The sequence below is a fragment of the Pleurodeles waltl genome, chromosome 11 (genome assembly GCF_031143425.1).
Source record: "Pleurodeles waltl isolate 20211129_DDA chromosome 11, aPleWal1.hap1.20221129, whole genome shotgun sequence".
NCBI lineage: Eukaryota > Metazoa > Chordata > Amphibia > Caudata > Salamandridae > Pleurodeles > Pleurodeles waltl.
Genome location: NC_090450.1, coordinates 359785756 through 359807172, shown reverse-complemented (window position 1 = coordinate 359807172; position 21417 = coordinate 359785756). Strand labels below are relative to the sequence as shown.

At 44.6% G+C, this 21417-nt stretch overlaps 1 protein-coding gene across 1 annotated transcript in view; it reads left to right on the top strand.

Moving 5' to 3' along the window:
- Positions 1 to 20205: 20205 nt before the first annotated feature.
- Positions 20206 to 21417, top strand: part of LOC138266621 (allantoinase, mitochondrial-like) — a 1999095-nt gene continuing 1997883 nt past the window's right edge. The window contains exon 1 of the mRNA XM_069215446.1: positions 20206 to 20550. Coding sequence (XP_069071547.1) covers positions 20517 to 20550 — 34 coding nt within the window. The 5' untranslated portion in view covers positions 20206 to 20516. The remainder of the gene's footprint in view (positions 20551 to 21417) is intronic.

The following is a 21417-nucleotide window of genomic DNA, read 5'->3' as shown; positions in this document are numbered from 1 at the left end:
GCAAAAAAGGTGCATGGGGAGGCGGGCTTAAATCATGGTGCTAAGCCTGCTTAGCACCATTATTTAATGCCTAGGTCAGGGAAGACGTTAGGGGACCTGTGGACGCATTCCGTGGTCAAACACCATGGAAAGTGCCTACAGGTGCCCACCTCAAGCCCCAGGAACACCCTCACCCACACCAGAGGGACACCAGATGATGGGAGGGCCCCATGCAGGGTAAGTAGAGGTAAGTACTTTAAAAATATTTTTAAAGTGCCATTAGGGGCCCTGAAATGGGTCCCCCCTACATGGCACTGGGTGCAATGGCGATGCCCAGGGGACCCTTGCCCCCTGTGCTGGCCATTGGGGTGGGCATGACTCCTGTCTTTTACAGGAGTCATGTGGTATGGATGGTTTTGCGTCAGGAAATGATGTTTGCACAGTTTTGCGTCAAAAAGTATAAATAAGGGACATAATTCTGAAACAAAAATATATTTTATTCTATTTTTTTCCGATAAAACACATATGTAACATATCAACCCCATCCTCAAAAACCCTAAACACCCCTAGCCCTAACAAATTATCCACCCTAACTAAAATCTTAAAATTACTATATCTACACTATGTCTACGCTAACTAACGCTAAACTAAGTTATAAAAAAGTATTAATAAAAACAACTATAAACAAAGGGGAAAGGAAGAAAGGCGCCCTGTGGCTCATTTGGGGAGGAGGGCAAGGGTGGCGTCAGTACACGGCCTGCTTTAGATCCTGTAGTTAACGAATGGCTCGTATGCATTTTGTATTCCAGCCCTGCCACCGGGAACTTGAGGTCTGACATGTCCTTAAACATCATCTGCTCAAATTGGCTGACTCATCCTGGGGTCTGTGCTTGGGGCAATGCTGGCCCTGTGAGCTGGCTGGTGGTGGAGATATAGGTTCTGCAGAACCACCCTGGTCCGCTGAGACATCCTGAGCTGTACTTGGCTTGTCAGGTTTGGATGGTCTCTTGGAAGTGCTGTGCCATTTTCCGGCTGCCTTTTCTTGCAAAAATAGTTTTCCCATTCCCATGTCAGCCTTGGCAACTATCCAGATGTGCTGATAATATTCTTCACGGATGAGGTGGGCCCTCTTCTGCTCTGGGGTCATGTTATCTGTATAAGCAGAATTGAAATCTGTCAGACAAAGAGTAACTAGGAATTTGTTCTATCATCATGATAATTAATTTGGTATCAAACATCACATGTGGAATTCCCAAACTCCAATTTTATTTGTGAGTATAAAGTGAGCATCCATCTACCTAATATTTCCCATCTCCAAATTGACTAAGGCCAAAGTACCATGGCTTAGAAAATATTGGCTAATGCAGATCGCATAATCTTGACACATCTATCTGTAACCATGTCAGTCCAAAGTATGCTTAGGAACAATGCTGTTGTGTACCGATGTTATGGTACACATATCATTATTACTGATTGTTAGTGTCCCTTCTGCAGTCCTCATTAGGCTTGAGCCCATTGGAATTAGTCAAAGTAAGATGAGTGATGTCTGCAAAGTATATGTATTGTGTAATAAAATTGGTTACCTCATAAGGCAAGCACACATACCTGAACATGTTGCTATATACTCTTGCCCTGTCCCATGTATCAGAATTAAGAATGGAGTGTGGACAGCTTAGTCACATCAAACAGAGATATATGAAATATCTTCTATATAAACTGATGTGATTCCATGTTGGACTATGTCCCTACATGTCAGATATTAATGTAACCCTGCTGCACATCAGCACTCAGCACTTCCTTGTGATGGGTGTGTGCATGCACGCTCTACATCTCATCTACCCAGGTGTCTTGTGATGGAACTAACAATTGTTGTTTAAAGTGTAAACCTGGCAATGTACAACATTTGAAGACTATCATGGGTAACACAGCCAGAAGGTGGATTGGGCAATGGCCTGTTGGATGGCTATGCTGTGCAGACATCCATCTGCTCAAACACACCTTGGTATTTCTGTGAAGAAGACAAGGTAAAGGTATGTTTGTGTATCCACTATTGTGTATGGGGCATTAGACAACATGAGTGAGGTCTTCAAATGCATCACCATGTGTGGAATGGTGACATCTGGATCTGCTACACTTATGGGACTATTTACGAACCACTCTATTCCACTAGAATGTCCCTTTTAGTAACAGTCCAGCAGCGCGCACTGCAGTGCCATATTTACAAGGACACATTAGGCAACCCTGCATGGCTTTTCATGGCCTTGTAAACATGGACTGAGGCATGACAGCACAAGTCACTGCATTGCCTCACCCTGCGACAGGGAGGAGTGCCATGGGCATTATGGTGGATGTTCCCATATGACACCCATGGCATTTGTCACATTCCCAGTATTCCAAGATTTCATAAAGCTGGGAATATGTCAAAAGGCTATCCCTCCCCAGGGAGGCATAAGGGAGGTGCAATGAAGAGACATATCTCTGTTTCTCCTCGTTTTACCTTATTCCATGTGTTCTGCATTCTGCAGCACACAAAGAAAAAGGAAAAAGCCTTTCATGATTGTTTTTGTGCTAGAAGGTGTCCCTTCCTGCAGAAAAAGAATCATCCCTGCACTGTATCCCTGCAAGGGTACCTGAGTTGGCACCTGGCAGCACATTGTACAAAAGTGCAGGGGGAAAGGACAGAACTGCACCACATCTTATACATAAGCTGCATTCCTGCCCTTTTCTTTTGACACAGAGCAGTGCTGCAAGAAAGCTTTCAGCACTCCCCAGTTCCAAAACACTTGAATAAATGCCCCTTACTCATTCTATTCTCACTGTGGTGTGACTTCACACATCCTATGTGGATTAGCCACACAAATTGGACAGAGAATGCAATGTGAGGAACTACAGTATAATGGTGCGTCTGACATGCATTTGGAAGGTTGATGAACCCCAATCATGTTAACCTATGAACCCACTACCACATATTTTCAAAGAATATGGCATTTTTGTCATGACTCCTCTGTCAGCCCATCTACCATGTGGTCCATCAGAGATTGGCGATGTATTCACCTTCACATTAGTCAGATGCAAATGTACATGCAATAATTGAAAGTTTGAATCAATAAGTATCCTTTGTATAACATTTGATTTCTTTGGGTTAAGGATGCACATTTAACCTGGCATTATACATATCATCTTACATCACACACAATCCTTGCACCACACAATAAGCATTCAGGGTGACACTCACTGGTAATCTTTAAAGCCCTCCACCTCACGTATTGTGTATGGGTCTGGCCCACTTACAAGACATAATATGAAACATTGCACTGTGAATGTAGAACACATACACTATGGACAAGAGAAGCATAGTACATATGAGCAGCAATTGGCTATGTAAGTCTTCAGGTTGTTGTGAGCCAAATGGCACAGTTGTCATGCCTTAATGATACACATAGAGAAGTCAGGGGGCAGTGTAAGCACATATGATGAGCAAAATCATTCATTTGGTGGCCACATAGCGGGACCAGTTCAAATACCTCACCACTATAAAACGTCACAAGGATGCCAGACTTTCGTGGCTCTGTGCATCTAATGATTTTAAATACCTCACACACTGAAGGCATTACAATACCAGTGCCTTTCTCATATCTTTACATGTCCATGGCAATGCTAAACACATCAGACAGTAGCCATCCTTTTTCCTTGATTTAACTTAGATCAGTCCCTACCAGTGCTGCATAGTCACAGACATTGTGAATCCAAGTCCTGTGCAGGCCCAATGAAGATTTGCTAAACTTTGAACACTATCATGTATGAGATATGTTATGATGTGTCTCAATCAGCCTGTCATACATTTTGAGATAGGTACATGTGAGTAGGTTCACCTGTAACATACATTGGGCCTCATTTATAAGATGCCTCAATGACTGGCGTGTCATTTATCTTGAAACCCTTCTAAAAATGCAGGAGGCTTGCCACCTGCACAGTTAAACACAGAGGCTGCTTTAAATCCACTCAATTTTCCACTTAAAAGCACTACCCCCCAGGGCAGCGCAGGTTTGCAGCTGCCTCGGGGGCAGGGCTTTACATGTATTAGGGCATACTTTCTCTGTGCACGGCGCACCGGTTTACAGGTGTACCGTGGGGCAAACACAGAAAGTGCATCCTATGTATAATAAGTATGTGTGGGCTAATTACAGCCCAGTGTTTTAATGCATCTGTAGCATGCTTTGCCTTTTATACATAGTTTGGTTGAGGCATGTCACTTTGACTTTAAAACATATACAACTCATCTATGGGCAAATGAGACATAGACATAGAGAAGTAATTACAGAGTATGTGTGCTCACCAACATCTCCACCAACTATGACTCCAATAAAACTCAGGAGGTCTCCCTCCTGGCTGATCATATCCACGCAGCAATGCTTCGGTTGGTGCATTGTCCACACTATTTTGAAAAGCTATTTCATGTGCTGCCGCACCGTCTTCCATTGGGTCTTCCTCTCGTGCATTGGGTAGCCTTCAATGACCCAGCAATCACTGATTATCATGTTTGGGAGGTAGTATATGGTGAGTCACAGGAACCCTCCAAACTCCTGCTCATTTATATTTTGTGCCCTGTCCTTTCCAGACATGTCCCTTCCCAAACACAATCTTACCCCAAAATATAAAAAAAATATCAAACAACCCACAACTACCCCTAACAATAATGAAGCCCCAAAAGACAGACATCCGACAAAACACAGGACAAAACAATGCAATAAACAATTACAAAACACAAATAAACATTTTGGACAGAACAGGGACAGCACCCACTACAACAATATCAAACTGCACCAACAAACTCTCCAACACAGACTACACACAACCTCTAGCAAACACAGACAGAAACACTATGAGGCAATGTGAATCTAACTTTACATTTCTGGGTTTGCGGCATGGCAGAGCCATTGCATCATTTCCTCTGCAAACGTGTCACATTTTCACAAAAATGTGCCTGTTTTTGTATAAACTTCCAATGGTGAAACAGGCAATGCATGATTTTTTACACAGGGCATGACAAGGCACCATGTGGTAGTTCTGACGCATCGGCTGGGAAGTGTCACATCCATCTGACACAATGGGTTTAAAAAATCAAGCAGTACGCTAATGTGTCTTTTTTTACAATACAACAGGGAAAATGTATGCTTTACAGTGTAGTGTGTGTTGAAATGCATGTAAACAATTACATAGATCAGTGTATTGCATGGGACTACTGGAGGGCACATGCTTGATGTACATGAATGTGCAACATGCATGTTGAGAGTACCAATATGTGTGACTTATTGCATTACTGGTGACCCAATACCAATAGTGGACAATATGGGCCAAATTTACTAACAATTTGTGTTATGTTTACACCATTGCTGTGGCACATCTATGAAACACAAGGCCAAGAAAGGGGCTATTTGTGCCGCCTTGCCTTGCTTTGTTAAGTAAACCTAACACAATGCAGCGGCTTGAACTGCATTGTGTTACATTTCATTCTGGGAGGCCTTCCCAGGGTGGAACACGGGAGTTCCTATGCATCCACCCATGGATTTCATGCAATGCCAGATTTCGAAAGGATTGGAAACCTGGGATTGGGTGAAATCACTATGCCTCCCAGACTATGGCATAAAGAAGAAAGAAATCTTTATTTCCTCTTTCTACTTGTGCTGCAAACTGCAGCACACATAGAAAGAGGAACATCTATGGAGTTGTTTTGTGCAGGAAGGTATCCCTTCTTGCAAAAAAACAAATGTCCTTGCAAAACAGGCCTCTGTGCACTATGATGCAAGAGTGCCTCCATTGGCGCTAGGCTGCTTGAAGTGCATCCGTGCAAGGAGAGTAAAGAAATGCTCCATATATTTGTTACTATGGAGCATTTCTGCCCTCTCCCTTTCATGCAATGCAGCACAGAAACTTTGCTTGCTGCCCTGCGTTGTGTGAAAGTTGAGTATATATGCCCCTTCAACTTTTTGTGTAATGTCACAGCTTACAAGAGGTGTGTCGTGTGCTAACCATGAAAATCAATTAATCAATCAATCATTGTTTGTAAAGCGCAGCTACTCACCCGTTAGGGTCTCAAGGTGCTCGGGGGGAGTGTAGTGTGAAATGGTGAGGTGGAGTAGAAAAGCCATGTCTTCAGTTCCTTCGTGAAGCTAGAGAGGGAGGTGGTTTGTCTGATATGGATGGGTAGGGCGTTCCAGGCAGTGGCTGCACAGTAGGAGAAGGAGCGTCCTCCTGTTCTGGTTTTCCTGAGGCGGTGTACTTCTGCGAGAGACAGCTGGGCTGAGCATAGGGCCCTGTGGAGTACGTGGAAGTTGAGTCGCTGGTTCAGGTAAGCTGGTCCAGAGCGGTGGAGGGCTTTGTGTGCGTGAGTGAGGATCTTGAAAGTGATTCTTTTCTCTATGGGGAGCCAGTGCAGTATATGTAGGTGTTGTGAGATGTGGCAGTGTTGGGGTAGGTCGAAGATGTAGATGTTGAACAGAGTGGGGCTGAGGGAGGATCACTGGGGCACTCCGCAGGTGGTGGGCGTGCGATCTTCGAGGAAGGGGGCAAGTCTCACTTTTTGCATTCTGTCGGAGAGGAAGGATTGGATCCAGTTGAGGGCCTTGTCTCTGATGCTGGCTTTGTGGAGTCTTCTTATCAGGATGTGATGGGAGACTGTGTCGCAAGCTGCAGAGAGGTCAAATAGGATGGGTGCCGCCATCTTTCCCTTGTCCAGTAGGGAGGTGATGTCGTCTGTTGCGGCCAGGAGGGCTGTTTCAGTGCTGTGGTTTGACCTGAGTCCGGAATGGGAGATGTCGAGGATGTTGCGGTCTTCTAAAAACATGGTGAGTAGGCTGTTGACTGCTTTTTCAATGACTTTCGCAGGAAATGAAAGCAGGGAGATGGGCCTGAAGTTTTTGAGGGAGGTGGGGTCTGCCGAGGTTTTCTTGAGGAGGGGGTTGATCTCGGCATGTTTCCATTTGTCGGGGAAGGTGGCAGCAGCTAGTGAGCAGTTGATGGTGAGGCGGAGCTCAGGGGTGATGGTGTCTGCAGCTTTGTTGAAGATGTTATTGGGGCATGGGTCCGTGGGGGCCCTGGAGTGTATGGACTTCATTTTTTTCAGTGTATCTTTGGTGGAGAGCGGTGTCCAGGTGGAGATTGGAGGTTTGTTGGTGTCAAGGTTTGGAAGGGGGGGTTATGCGCATGTGTTGTCTTTCTTGAAACTGTCGTAGATGGTCTTGATTTGTGGTGGGAGTAGGTAGTGAGTCTGTAGCAAAGGTCCTATGAGGGTGGGATGTCGGCTGTTTCACTGTTGGGTGGGGCTAACTCCTTGATGATGCTGAAGAGTTCCTTGCTGTTGTGTGATTGTGAGGAGATCCTGTCTTGGATAGCCTTCTTTCTGGTGTTTCTGATGAGTTGGTGGTGTGCGGTAGTGGCGGCTCTGAAGTAGCTGTGGGCTTCTGGGGACTTGGTGTTTCTCCAGATTTCCTCTAGGTGGCGACAAGTGCGTCTTGATTCCCGGAGTTCAGGGGTGAACCAGCTGGCTCTCTATGCGTGGGTGTTGTTGTTCTTTTTTGGGGGAGGCTATGGTGTTGGTGCAGTCGGTGATCCATTTGTGGAAGGTGTGTGCTGTTTGCAATGTAATTTTCCTGCCAGTCCAGATTTGGGGTAGACTTTCATTGCCCTGGTGGCTGAACAGTGAAGTGTTAAGCTGAGCAGTTTTTTAGAACAGCTCCATGTTGCCCAGTGCATGAGGCACCTGCCTGCAATTTCATTGTGTATGATAGATCCCCTTGCAAACTGGTGCAATGAATGCCAGCTCTCACCTGCATGTGTATGCCATAGACCCGCTTTCATCCCTTCCAGAGGGCTGCAGTCAGTGGGTGAACTGTCAGTGCACCACATTACATCTTTTTTGTCTCTGTGACAGTGTTTTTGATACAGCACTGAAGCAGAGGCAAAAATAATATCCCATTTGCATGGGTCACACCCCCCTACAAAAGCATAAGCAACCTCTGTTGATCGTGCTGCCAACATCAGTAGCCCAGGACTATTGCTCCTTCTTGAAGGGCCATACCAAAGTTTTCTGCCCCTTCTAGCATTCACAAGCACCCTGGGGGAGAACAATGTAATGACAAATGTCCATTGTGCCCCCAAAGCACTTTTCTGATACAACCCCTAGTGTTAATAATGGGACACACATGGTAGCATTTTACTGGCATATGAATGGGCCTATTGACTAATCATTGACGATATGCAGTGAAGCAAGGCAAGTTGATGCACTGTGTTGTGTGGAAGTGAGAGGTACGAAAACTTCCATGAACTTGAAGATATAGAGATTTACTTGTGTCTCCTTGCCCTGATGCGGTGCAGGCAGGTTTGCACCAACACAGGAATCCTTACAAAGCTGTGTGTGTTGTTTACACAATTCTTTATGTGGAGCCAGGGACTCCTTCCTGCACAAAAGACAATAACTAAAGTTGTGTCCTTTTCCCAATGTGTGCTGCATAATACAGCACACATGGAAATAGTCAATCAAAATGTCACAACCCCATTTCTCTCATGATCATGCAATCCTCCGTGATGCGTTGGGAAAATTTTAATCCCTGGGATACATACCTTGTCTGATCTTTTATTGCATGTAACCTGTGGGTGGATGTATGGTAATGGCCATGTTCCTCACATGGAATGCCTTACTGAATGATATGTAATGCAATGCAGAAGTTGACGCAGATTTCTTAAAGATTATTTTAGGCACACACAAGGTGTGTCATATTTCCCCTTCACTGGCTTTAGGATTGTGTTCAGACATTTTGTCTAATGTATGTGTAACAACAGTGACTCACTGACGACACAAAATGGTGGGTGATATAGGCAGGAATTTTCTTCATTTGTTTAAATTATGCTGTTCGTTTACAAGCATCCTGCCCCACAGGAAACTCTCTTTCTTGAATGTTGGGGTGTGAACATCCCACATGCATAGCTGTGCATGACCACATGATCAGCGGGGAAGGGAAGGAAGCATGAAGCACAGCATACGTTGAGTTGGCATCAAGGAAGTGTGGCATGTGCGTTGCAGTGGGTGTTCAAATTCAAGTCCCATTATGTTTGATATTGACCCAGGTTCTCAGACTCACATGAAACTAGTGCTGAGCCAAAAATGTACTCATCCTCAGAAGAGGCTTAACAAGGTGATTGTTTATAAGATGTCCTTGTATTTTAATTTCCCATGTTTGCAGCAACTTACATCCCACAAGGAGCATGCCAAACAAAACCATGTCTGATTTATGTGCATGAAGCTGCATAGATGACTTTGATTGAACTTGATTGGATGAAGGCATAAGCCTTTTCTGCTACTCCCTGTTTAAAACCTAAAATGTATATTAGTCAACCTGGATATCCATGTGTGTTGGCTGTCAAAATACCCTGTAAATCTAATAGAATGTATACAAAACACAGAGTAGATCAAGGCAGACTACTGATATGTCTTGATTTACTTAATAGCCATGAGGCCAGGATGAGCCCCACAGGATGACTTGGCAGGCCCTCATGGGTATGTTAGTGATGCTTGGGCCACCTGAGATCCATGTTGATATGTGCATACCAACAGGTATCAGAGAGTCATGTCTAACAACCACCATATCATGTCATGATCCTCTGTATGAACTTGGGTCTGGAAGGATATGGGTTGCATGGGCACAGTGTCATTATACATTAGATTTTGTCGCACGTCTTTCTTGACTTTTTGTTCACAAGGCCAGCTTGGCTACCCAAAAAGGATCTGATTTATTCAAAGAAGGGATCTGTATTCTATTGACATTCAGCACAATTTGTTGAAATATTGAGGTATTATTTGTACTTAAGATGTGGTTATGCATTCATAAGAGATGATCAGCTGGGCATGTATTGTCACATTCTGCTGCTCTGACCTGGAATCCATCAGTGCACAATACCTTGGCTGCTTTCTGCTCGCATTTAGTCATAGCTTCTATGTTAAGGTTCCATGGTTGGACTCTTTGTGTTATGTTTTAACATTCACACATGAATTATTGTTATTAGAGTCAACCTATTGTTTGTATCTGAGAGCAATGCAGGAAGATGGTATGACACATTCCTGCTTTGTCCATTTGCATTGCATTGGATTCAGCGCCACTGTTCTTAAATATGCCCCTATTTGCTCCAGCTGGCAGGCATCAGACTAAGAGTTAACTCTAGTACCCTTTACAAGTATGGTGCTGTACAAATGGGTAGCTGGACAACACACACATAGAATTTGGACAATATATACCTTTGAACAGATTTTAGAAAGTGTTTTTTTGCCTGGCATTAATTATAGTGCAACAGTCTACATTATCATGAGTTGTATAGACTTTGCCACATTGCAATCTTTGTTTTTGGTCTATATTCCAAACAGACATGCATTTGCCACAGGTCATTGCCATTGACACAATTTTTGATAACAAGATATTGTCCAGCCCTGTTTGTTATTGTCAGGAATCCCCAAGGTGCCTCCTGCGTTATCTGCCAGCATCCCCAGGGATTAGGGTTAAATCATATCTCTGTTCTTGGTTACACCTTCATGTTTCTAAGTAAACATAATGTGCTGAGTTACACAATTGGTTTTATCAATGCTTGTTTTACCAATGCTTGTTTGCTAATGTGAGCAGGTGTAGACATGTGCTTCTATTTGGGTGTGGTGTAGACATGTGCTTCTATTTGGGTGTGGTGACTCATCCACATGTGGAAACTCAACTGCTTTCCTGATTGGCTAGAAATAGCAGAGTGAAGCATGCCTCCTTGCTTGGCTTTGTTTTGCTTCCTGATCTCAGCATCTGATTTGGCAGTCCAGCCCCTGATGTCATCCTCGTATTCTGGAGTTTTGAGGCAATTTGTTTCTTTGTTCCTGTACCAGCTGACACCAGGCATTCCTCCAGCACTCTGGAAAAGACTGCAGCTAAGTGACTAGTATTCTCCAGGGAGCTTGTTCTTTGAGCGCCGTGTTTTCCTAGATCAGCTGGTGTATTTCAGACCTCGTATTTTGGCAGAGTGCTTATCTTGAAGAGACAAATGCATTTCTGAACATTCTACATTATTATTGTAGTTACTTGCCTAAATGTGCTTCAGGAAATCTGCTTGAGATCAAGTACTATAAAAAGTGACAGTGCAATTTTAAAAGAGCATGTATGTGAATTTTCTTTCTCTAATAGCATAACTCTTGGATTTAAATTGTGTCATTCTTGCCTGTGTTTCAGGTTTGAGGAATTTGCTTTTGAAGGGTTTTTCACACACACAGTGAAACCAAACCAAACTATGCCACCCTAACTGTTTAAACCCAGAGTGGACACTTGTATTTCTTGGATTGTTTTTGTTCCTTTTAGATTAACCCTATACACGCAGGAAAGTTATACGTGATATAATTAATGCCCTTGTTTATCTTTCTTGTGCATGATAAGTGCAACCACAGTTCTAATTGTAGTGTGCAACAGTGAATCTCTGTGAAGCCAGCCCCAGTACTTATTGTTATGGTAGTCAGTTTGGGTTTTTGGTAATGCAGTGTTATTAATTGTGCCAACAGTTATTACTATCCAAGAAAAGTGCTGGAGCATCCCGGTGTTCTTCTACCGCTCCCGTACCCATATCAGAAAGAGAGATTCAGTTTCAAAGAAGTTGAGTGCCCTAACTCTACTATCACTCTGACAACAACGACCTGCCCCCCGAAGATACAGGGTGCCTGGCTGGACCAGCAAGACGTGGCAGTGTTTTGTCTCTTTCTCTTCCACTCCCCCTTTCCTTTTGGGGTACCTGCTGGGGTTTCCGTGTCCACCAGGAAGTGCAGAGAGATGTTCCAGGAGGTCAGGGGCATACCATCACCCCTGCAGGTATCCTGCTTTTCAGGTGAGTGGCCCTGTCTCGACAGTTATATACTGCTACAAACCTTTGTTATGTGTTAATGACTAGCAGATATGAAACCATGTTTTTGTTGCTTTCAGTAACTTGTAATTAAGATTGCTTACACATTGTTAGTTTTCCAAAATAACTGAGATTTCACTACCCTTTTACCCTTTTATCAGGTAACCCATACATTTGTCGTTGGCTTGAAAAGTCTCCTACATCAGAGAAACAAATAACAATTTGGGTCCTCCACAGTGTTCCAGCAGTTGTTGCAACATTTTGATGTTGATCCTCATCTTCCTCTTCATCCTCATTTGGGCATTCCTCATCCAATGGGACATTGGTATGCACACCAATACTATGCAGAATACAACAGACAAGGACAGACCATAGGGGGGAGTAGAGCAATCTCCCCCCAGACAAATTAAGATACCAAAAGCGTAATTTGAGTAGCCAAGTGTCCTTTCAACAGTTGACCGATCCTGCTGAGGGCATGATCATAGTTGCACCATTCCTCCATCTGTGGATGTGCATACGGTCATGACCCATGGCTGCAGACCATATCCTTGATCAACTGTAAAGACAGGAGGAGAACAATCAGACATGGTTCATAATGGTTGCTATGACCACATTCATTTACATACTGTTTCTTGTCTAGAATGACTCAGTCAGTTTTCAAATGGTATAGGAGATGTACTGACATTGTTTGGCACACACACATTTTCATTTTTTTTATGACAAACACCGAACTGCTCATACAAGTGTAGTGGCCTGTGTGGTACACTTACTGTTTATCTAACTTGTGAGTGCCAATGCCATCACCATGGTGAGTCACTGATAGTGTGTATAGTCAGTTAGACATTGAGCACACACTTCTCACACTTATATCTTACATTATTTTGGAGCTACTGTTGGCATTTCTGATCTCAAACAAAGCCTTATTTTTCAAAATGTAACCAGTGCAGATGATGTGCCCATTGATTCACACATATTTTGATTCACACATATTTGGATGTGAGAGTAGTAGTCACTGTTGTTCATCACCTACTGCCATGGAAAGTTAATGAGTGCATGTCATTTGGGTGCATGATAGTATGCATATGCCAGTGCACTGTGTCCACTGCATTGACAGTTCAAAAGGGGAGATAATATTTGGAGTTTTGCACTGTACAGTGCAACTGTCAAATTCTCAGAATTGCCCTGCCTCACTGATTGAGGACAATATAGGACACATTTTTCTACATGATGCAGGGTCCTGGGCTTGCCACCTGCATATGAGACAATGGGCAGAATAGCACTAAGACACTACATAAGTAGCTCCCTGGCCTATGAGCTAAACTTTGTGCATGAGCGCATATGTTATTGCACATCCTGAAACCTTGGATGGCTGTTTGAGTAGGTTTTTGTATTACTCAATGGAGCAGATGCAGGATGGCAGGTGTGTTAATATGATGAGTAATGTAATTTCCCATGGTTCACACGAGATGGGTGTGGTCAAATGCTTGGTCCTATTTCGGTTTCACATGTATTGGAAACATGACATGCCTCATGGACATGGGAGTCGCCTGTGTACACAGACAGCAAAAATGGAGACTCTTCCTTCAACCCAGTATTGTAGCATAGCATTTTACATGTTGTTGCATTGCTGAGTATATTTCTACCACTTTGACACACGCATAGGGCCTCATTTCCATGTTGATGCCATAGTATAGCACAGAGAGTGACTTAGCTGCACTGCCTTGCATTCATGAAAAACAGAACATTTGTGTTTCTTCTGCATTCACAATATCACTGATTGGTGAGTGGTGACAACACATGCCCCCTTGCACCCTGGGGCAGGTGTCTGCATTGTGGGCTGAATAGTTTTTATGCCTTGAGGGAAACCTTCCAGCACACGGACAGTCAAGGTAGGCTTTTAAAACTTTGTATGTCTACTGAAGAATGCAGCACACATAATAAGTGTACCTAAAGATGAAAATGAAGGTATTTTCTCCTTGTTACACCTCCTATGAGGACACACACGCGTGAAACATTTCCACTTTAACATGCCCTTGAACATCTGGTAACCTTTGAAATGCACTGGGTGTTGCATTGGTGTAGGAGGCTGGCCTGGCTTGTAATGGGTACCAAGGGGTACTTACACTCTGTATCAGGTCCAGTTATCCCTTATTAGTGTAGAAGAGGTGTTTCTAGCAGCTTAGGCTGATAGAAGGTAGCTATAGCAGAGCAGCTTAGGCTGAACTAGGAGACATGCAAAGCTCCTACTATACCACTGGTGTCATATGCACAATATCATAAGAAAACACAATACACAGATATACTAAAAATAAAGGTGCTTTATTTTTATGACAATATGTCAAAAGTATCTCAGTGAGTACCCTCAGTATGAGCATGCCAAATATACACAAGATATATGTACACAATACCAAAAATATGCAGTAATAGCAAAAGGAAGTATTGCAAGCAATGTAAAGTTACAGTAGATTGCAATAGGAGCACATAGGTATAGGGGCAACACAAACCATATACTCCAAAAGTAGAATGCGAATCACGGATGGACCCCAAACCTATGTGAGCTTGTAGAGGGTCACTGGGACTGTAAGAAAACAGTGAGGGTTAGAAAAATAGCCCACTCCAAGACCCTGAAAAGTAGGTGTAAAGTGCACCTACAACCCCCAGAGAGCACAGAAGTTGTGATAGGGGGATTCTGCAAGGAAGACCAACACCAGCAATGCAACAACAGTGGATTTCTGGACCTGAGTACCTGTAAGACGAGGGGACCAAGTCCAAGAGTCGCGACAGTGTCGAGAGTGGGCAGATACCCAGGAAATGCCAGCTGAGGGTGCAAGGAAGCTGCCACCGGATGGAAGAACCTTTGTGTTCTGCAAGAACAAAGAGGACTAGGTACTTCCCCTTTGGAGGATGGATGTCCGACATTGTGAAGAAGCTTGCAGAGGTGTTCCCACGCAGAATGACCGCAAACAAGCCTTGCTAGCTGCAAGGGTCGCGGTTAGGGTTTTTGGATGCTTCTGTGTCCCAGGAGGAACCAGGATGTCGCCACGTGGATGAGGCGACAGAGGGGCCACCCAGCAAGTCAGGGAGCTCTCACAGAAGCAGGCAACATCCGCAGAAGTACCGGATCAGGCACTTAGAAGAGGAGTGAACCAGAGTCCACCCGAAGTCAGAAAAGGGAGTCCCACGATGCCGGAGGACAACTCAGAAGGGTGTGCACTGCAGGTTAGAGTGTTGGGGACCCAGGCTTGGCTGTGCACAAAGGAAATCCTGGAAGAGTGCACAGGAGCCGGAGCAGCTGGAAATAACACGGTACCCAGCAATGCTGTCTAGCGTGGGGAGGCAAGGACTTACCTCCACCAAACTTGGACTGAAGAGTCAATGGACTGTGGGAGTCACTTGGACAGAGTTGCTGAGTTCCAGGGACCACGCTTGTCGTGCTGAGAGGGGACCCAGAGACCGGTGATGCAGTCTTTTGTTGCCTGCGGTTGCAGGGGGAAGATTCCGTTGACCCACGGGAGATTTCTTCAGAGCTCCTGGTGCAAGAAGGAGGCAGGCTACCCCCAGAGCATGCGCCTCCAGGAGACAGGCGAGAAAGCCAGCAGGATGAAGCTATACAAGGTTGCAGTAGTCGTCTTTGCTACTTTGTTGCGGTTTTGCAGGCGTCCTGAGCAGTCAGCGGTCAATCCTTTGGCAGAAGGTGAAAAGCGAGATGCAGAGGAACTCTGATGAGCTCTTGCATTCGGTATCTGAAGAATTCCCCAAAGCAGAGACCCTAAATAGCCAGAAAAGGAGGTTTGGCTACCTAGGAAGGAGGATAGGCTAGTATCACAGGTAAGAGCCTATCAGAAGGAGTCTCTGACGTCACCTGCTGGCCCTGGCCACTCAGAGCAGTCCAGTGTGCCAGCACACCTCTGAATCGAAGATGGCAGAGGTCTGGGGCACGCTGGAGGAGCTCTGGGCACCTCCCCTGGGAGGTGCAGGTCAGGGGAGTGGTCACTCCCCTTTCCTTTGTCCAGTTTCGCGCCAGATCAGGGCTGGGGGATCCCTGATCCGGTGTAGACTGGCTTATGCAGAGATGGGCACCATCTGTGCCCATCGAAGCATTTCCAGAGGCTGGGGGAGGCTACTCCTCCCCAGCCCTGACACCTTTTTCCAAAGGGAGAGGGTGTAACACCCTCTCTCTGAGGAAGTCCTTTGTTCTGCCTTCCTGGGCCAGGCCTGGCTGGACCCCAGGAGGGCAGAAACCTGTCTGAGGGGTTGGCAGCAGCTGCAGTGAAACCCCGGGAAAGGCAGTTTGGCTGCACCCGGGTCTGTGCTAGAGACTCAGGGGATCATGGAATTGTCTGACAATTCCATGATCTTAGACATGTTACATGGCCATGTTCGGAGTTACCATTGTGACGCTATACATAGGTAGTGACCTATGTATAGGGCACGCGTGAAATGGTGTCCCCGCACTCACAAAGTCCGGGGAATTTGCCCTGAACGATGTGGGGGCACCTTGGCTAGTGCCAGAGTGCCCACACACTAAGTAACTTAGCACCCAACCTTCACCAGGTGAAGGTTAGACATATAGGTGACTTATAAGTTACTTAAGTGCAGTGGTAAATGGCTGTGAAATAGCGTGGACGTTATTTCACTCAGGCTGCAGTGGCAGGCCTGTGTAAGAATTGTCAGAGCTCCCTATGGTTGGCAAAAGAAATGCTGCAGCCCATAGGGATCTCCTGGAACCCCAATACCCTGGGTACCTCAGTACCATATACTAGGGAATTATAAGGGTGTTCCAGTATGCCAATGTGAATTGGTGAAATTGGTCACTAGCCTGTTAGTGACAATTTGGAAAGCAGAGAGAGCATAACCACTGAGGTTCTGATTAGCAGAGCCTCAGTGAGACAGTTAGTCATCACACAAGGAACACATACAGGGCACACTTATGAGCACTGGGGCCCTGGCTGGCAGGGTCCCAGTGACACATCCACTAAAACAACATATATGCAGTGAAATATGGGGGTAACATGCCAGGCAAGATGGTACTTTTCTACAATTGGTGAACTCATTGTAAGACCCATGGGACACATCCTTGATGCAGTGTAAGGCAACACAGCACTTTGTACTGTCTTGCCTTTGACCATATCTATGAGGCCAAGCAAAGGCACACAGGATGACTTTGTGTTGCCTCATAGATATGACTGGGATACGTGCCTCACCAGAGCATCATGGAAATGGACACCCCAGCAGTACAGGCTTCTCGCACATGAGGCCCACAGTGGTTTCACAGGTCTTGACATGTGTAACTTGTAGGGTTATTTTGCACATGTGCCATGACTTATTTTGCATGTCTGAGCCGTACACCTGTAACATATACATTGTCTCACTCACCCAACCCAAATATTACTATTTTATCCAACATGATTGACTATAATGAGGTGAATCATGTGCTTGAGATGTACTTACCAACCAGTAGGCCATTCCCATATCTACCATTCTGGAACCGCTTGTTGATGGAATGTCTGAAGATGTATCAATCATGAGCACTTCCAGAGTAATTTCCCAGCTCATTTATGAACTATGGACTGCACATTGATGGAATGTGTGTGCTTTCGATACAGGTGTGATGTAGCAGTAGGAGTCACACGTTGCACATGAGTGCAGTCCATCACCCCCAACACATGTTGAAGCCCAGCAATGGCATAGAAGCCCTGCTTGTTTTCCAGTTGTTTCTACTGTGTGTTGGGGAACATGAGGTACTGGGGGATGTTGGTGGACCTCTTTGATGTCTGCAGCCTTGGTGTAATCTGGTGTAGGAGCTGGACAATGGTCTCCCCCCTGCGCCTATAATAGGTGATGACCTCATCCTCCATGAGGTCAATGGGTAGTCCTCTGCCGGTATATCAGCTCCCTTCTCCTACGCTGCCTTTGTGGGGTTCAAGGTGGTGGCTGTCTTCTTCTTGTTGTTCCGAGCTGGAGTAGGAGTATCTCTATGGCATAGTTGGGCTTGCCAGAGTGTTATGAGCATGTTCTGCTTATGTACCAGTGCCAATGTGGCACTTTTACGCCTGGGCTCCGATGTGCAGGAATTTTGACACATTTTGGAGTCTGAGCATCATTTGCCAACGATGCATCACTTTCCCATATTCTTGTACATATGGATGTGTAAATTCTGCACGGGTTTTTTAGGGTGGAACGTCTACCTTGCATGTGATTATCTTTACCTGAAACAGCCCGTAGTTGCGCAAGTAAAAACGGATGCAGGACAGGGAAAAGTGGCACATTTCACTGGATGCGTCACTTTATAAATATGGAGCAATGAATGTGCTATTGCTGTGCAAAAAAAAAGATGCAGCAGTTGTGCAAGTTCCTTGCAAATATGCTCCTAAGTGACTTACAAAATATGAAAATGAAATATTAAATGTTACTTTTCATAATTGTAAGTGTGGTTACGTTTACTTAAGGAAGTCACTTTACAGGAATATCAGAATGTTTTTTTGCCATACAGTGCAATATATCATACCTGTCAACTCACGAGTTGTGCCACGCGACATGGGCATAGTTCAAAAAGGCACTCATTGAAAATACTTTGTCACAAGTGTAAACCAAGACAAGGAGGAAACCGTTAAACCGTGTAGGTGTGTTGCAATGACCAATTAATGCTTCAGACTTGCTCCTTGTAAGATATTTGTAGAGAAATTCATTTTTTAAGCAAAATAATCTATGGATCCCACATCCAGGGCACCTTCAGCCTCGGCCGCCCAGCGAGAACTGAGCTGACCAACGACCAGGAAGCGCAGGCATGTGCCGTCTACAATCAAGCAACAATTAAGCTAAGGCACTAGGGATGCCACGCGTAAGAAGAAAAGCATAAGTAACCAATTCTGAAATAGAACACTACTCACGCGAAGTCAATGACTCGTGGGGTAGCGAACTCCCGGAACCGGCTCGCTCTCAGACAAGGCTAAGTACATACCAGGTGCAACAAGATGTCCAGCTCATACAGAACTTCACTTCCTAGCCATTGTCGGTATTGCTAACTCTTCACATCTTGAGTCAAAGTCTTTGTTCCTACCGTTGCTGCATTTAAATAAACTACTTGGAGAGTGCGGCGCTCTAAAGCCAATCTCTCGACACTCGTTCACTTGACTTGCTTCTCCAAGACCCCTCTTCCTACTCCCTCAGCATCATATGGTGAAATGTTACATACAAGGTTAACGGGACTTCAGTGTACGATTATTTTTCTCATACTATGTAAATGAAGAAAATGTTATAAACGCTAACGTCACTGTGCTTTCGAAAAACACCTGCATGTCCTTCCAAACGGCCAAAGGTGCGCTATATACAAGTTCTGTAAAATAGGACAAGTTTACTATGTCGCCTAAACACGCACTTCTTTACATTCACAGCCAACCAGGAGGAAATATGCGAATATGTTACTTAGGTATGAGTTTTCATGCATCTGAATAGTAATTCCAGTGGGACTGGTAATAGCATGTGCTTGTCTGAGACGCGATAGAAAACCACAAATGTTTACTTTCAGCTGCAAATTGAATCCAAATTCACAGGCCCCCGCTCCCTCCCTGTAATTTCTCATGGGATTGCCAGGATTCAACACTCAATCCTCATTAATTCAGTACTCCAAAGAGTTAACTGGACGCCCAGTGTCTTTACTTTTGGTGTGCAGAAGTTAACACTGCCTCATCGGGGGGACTGGTAAATAGAGCCCTTGAGTGGATATAGCTACATACACAACATGTATCGCAGTTTAGGTGTCACAACTTTGATTCTACGATTGACTGATTCGCATTAAAATGAAGTTTGCTAGACCTGTGAAAATACTTCTGTTGACGATTTGTGGGCGACCTCAGCCCTCATGATGCAACTGTGCATTATCTGCGCTAATTATTCTCCAACTTTTTTGTGATGTAGGTCTGCAAGGATACTTACGTTTACACTACAGTGATAGGTGTATATTGTGTATATACTGCTAAACACTGTGCTACATTCCCTACATCTTTAAAGAGGTGCGTTTTTCTAATCCTATTATTTATGTTTGTTTCTCTGGTTGCTGCGCATAGAAGCTGAATCCCTGACATTTGTTTGTGCGTTACAAATACAACATACAGAGTATATGAAGTCTGTTTTCTCGGACTTGTCTCTGCTCCTGTTTGGGGTTCACATAGCGGTAAACTGGAAAACATTAACTGTTAGAATGTGCCGCATCAACAAAAAGTGAATGCTTTGTGAGAGAGAGTCACTGAACCTTGGACTTGTCCCCTTAGTTAACAAGGATAACAGAAGTTAGCCGTCAGGACAGTGAAGGCCAATGATAAAATAAACAAACAGAGCATAGAGGGAGAAAGAAGAAAAGCCGAAGGCAGAAAGAAAAAAAGAAAAGGATACAGGACCAAGAGGAAGCATAAAAGAAGAAAGGGAAGAGCAGCTAGAGTGGAACTGAGGAAAAGGGAAACACCCCGAGAGAAAGTGAGACAACAAAGTGATAGGGAAAACATAGTTTAAGCCGGAGAAATAAAACAGCTAGCAAAGAGAAGAGAGCAGATTGTAAGCAATTGAGCAGCTACCGAGAGAAACCAAAGATTAAAAAGGAGGACGTTCGAAGTCAGAAGACACACCGCAGAATGTCTGTTAAACAACCAGGGCTAACTCACGCAGGTAAGTGCTGAAGAACCGTGTTTTGTTAGACCTTCGAAGTGCTAGTGGTCCCTAGAAGATACAGTGGGTATCCTACTGTGTTTATAGAGAAGACTCGTTTTGGGCATGAAGCACACTAAGGCCTGACTTGTGAGACTACTATTACATGAGTATGCATTTAATTAGGCACACTACCAAGAGTGGCCTCGAATAGACCGTGCTCTTCTGTAGCTTGAAGTATTAGAGGGAGAGAATTCAGCTTCTTTTTGAAAGTAGTTAAGAAGTAGGAGGACCTGTGGTCAAGGTGGAAGTAGTTGTTTCTATAAGTGAGCATGTGATCAGGGTGGGGGACTGCAAAGCAATAGGACCACTGCTAAATTTTGCCATGCAACACTGCTTAATTTGAGAGGGCGGTTGCTTATTTTTGGGGACCAGCACTTATTTTTTCCACCTAGGATACTTACCGAGCCCAAGAGAGGGAAATGGATCGGAAAAACAGGGGAACAGAAAGCCATTAAAACTGGTACACAGGGAGAAATCAAGAACCTGCAAGGGTAAGAAAAAGGGGAAGAGAGTGTCTTGTAGTGGATTAAAGAACACCGGTCATGGTATTCGGCATATCGAAGTGTAATTGCCCCAGGCTCTGAGCAGAGCTTCAGCTTTGGTACTGGCACTCTTTCTTTCACAAAGTAAGCACTGCCATACCAGCCTCCATATTGCAAGAAGCTTAATGCTTTAAGTGCATTAGGAGGCATTCTAATCCCAAAGACAAGTTCTAATAAAAATAAGAAAAGGGCTCCCTTCCAGACATGAGAACATTGGCCACCATACATGGTAGGAGAGCCTGGGCGGAGGGAGGTGTGACTTTAGGAGGGAATACGCATGAAT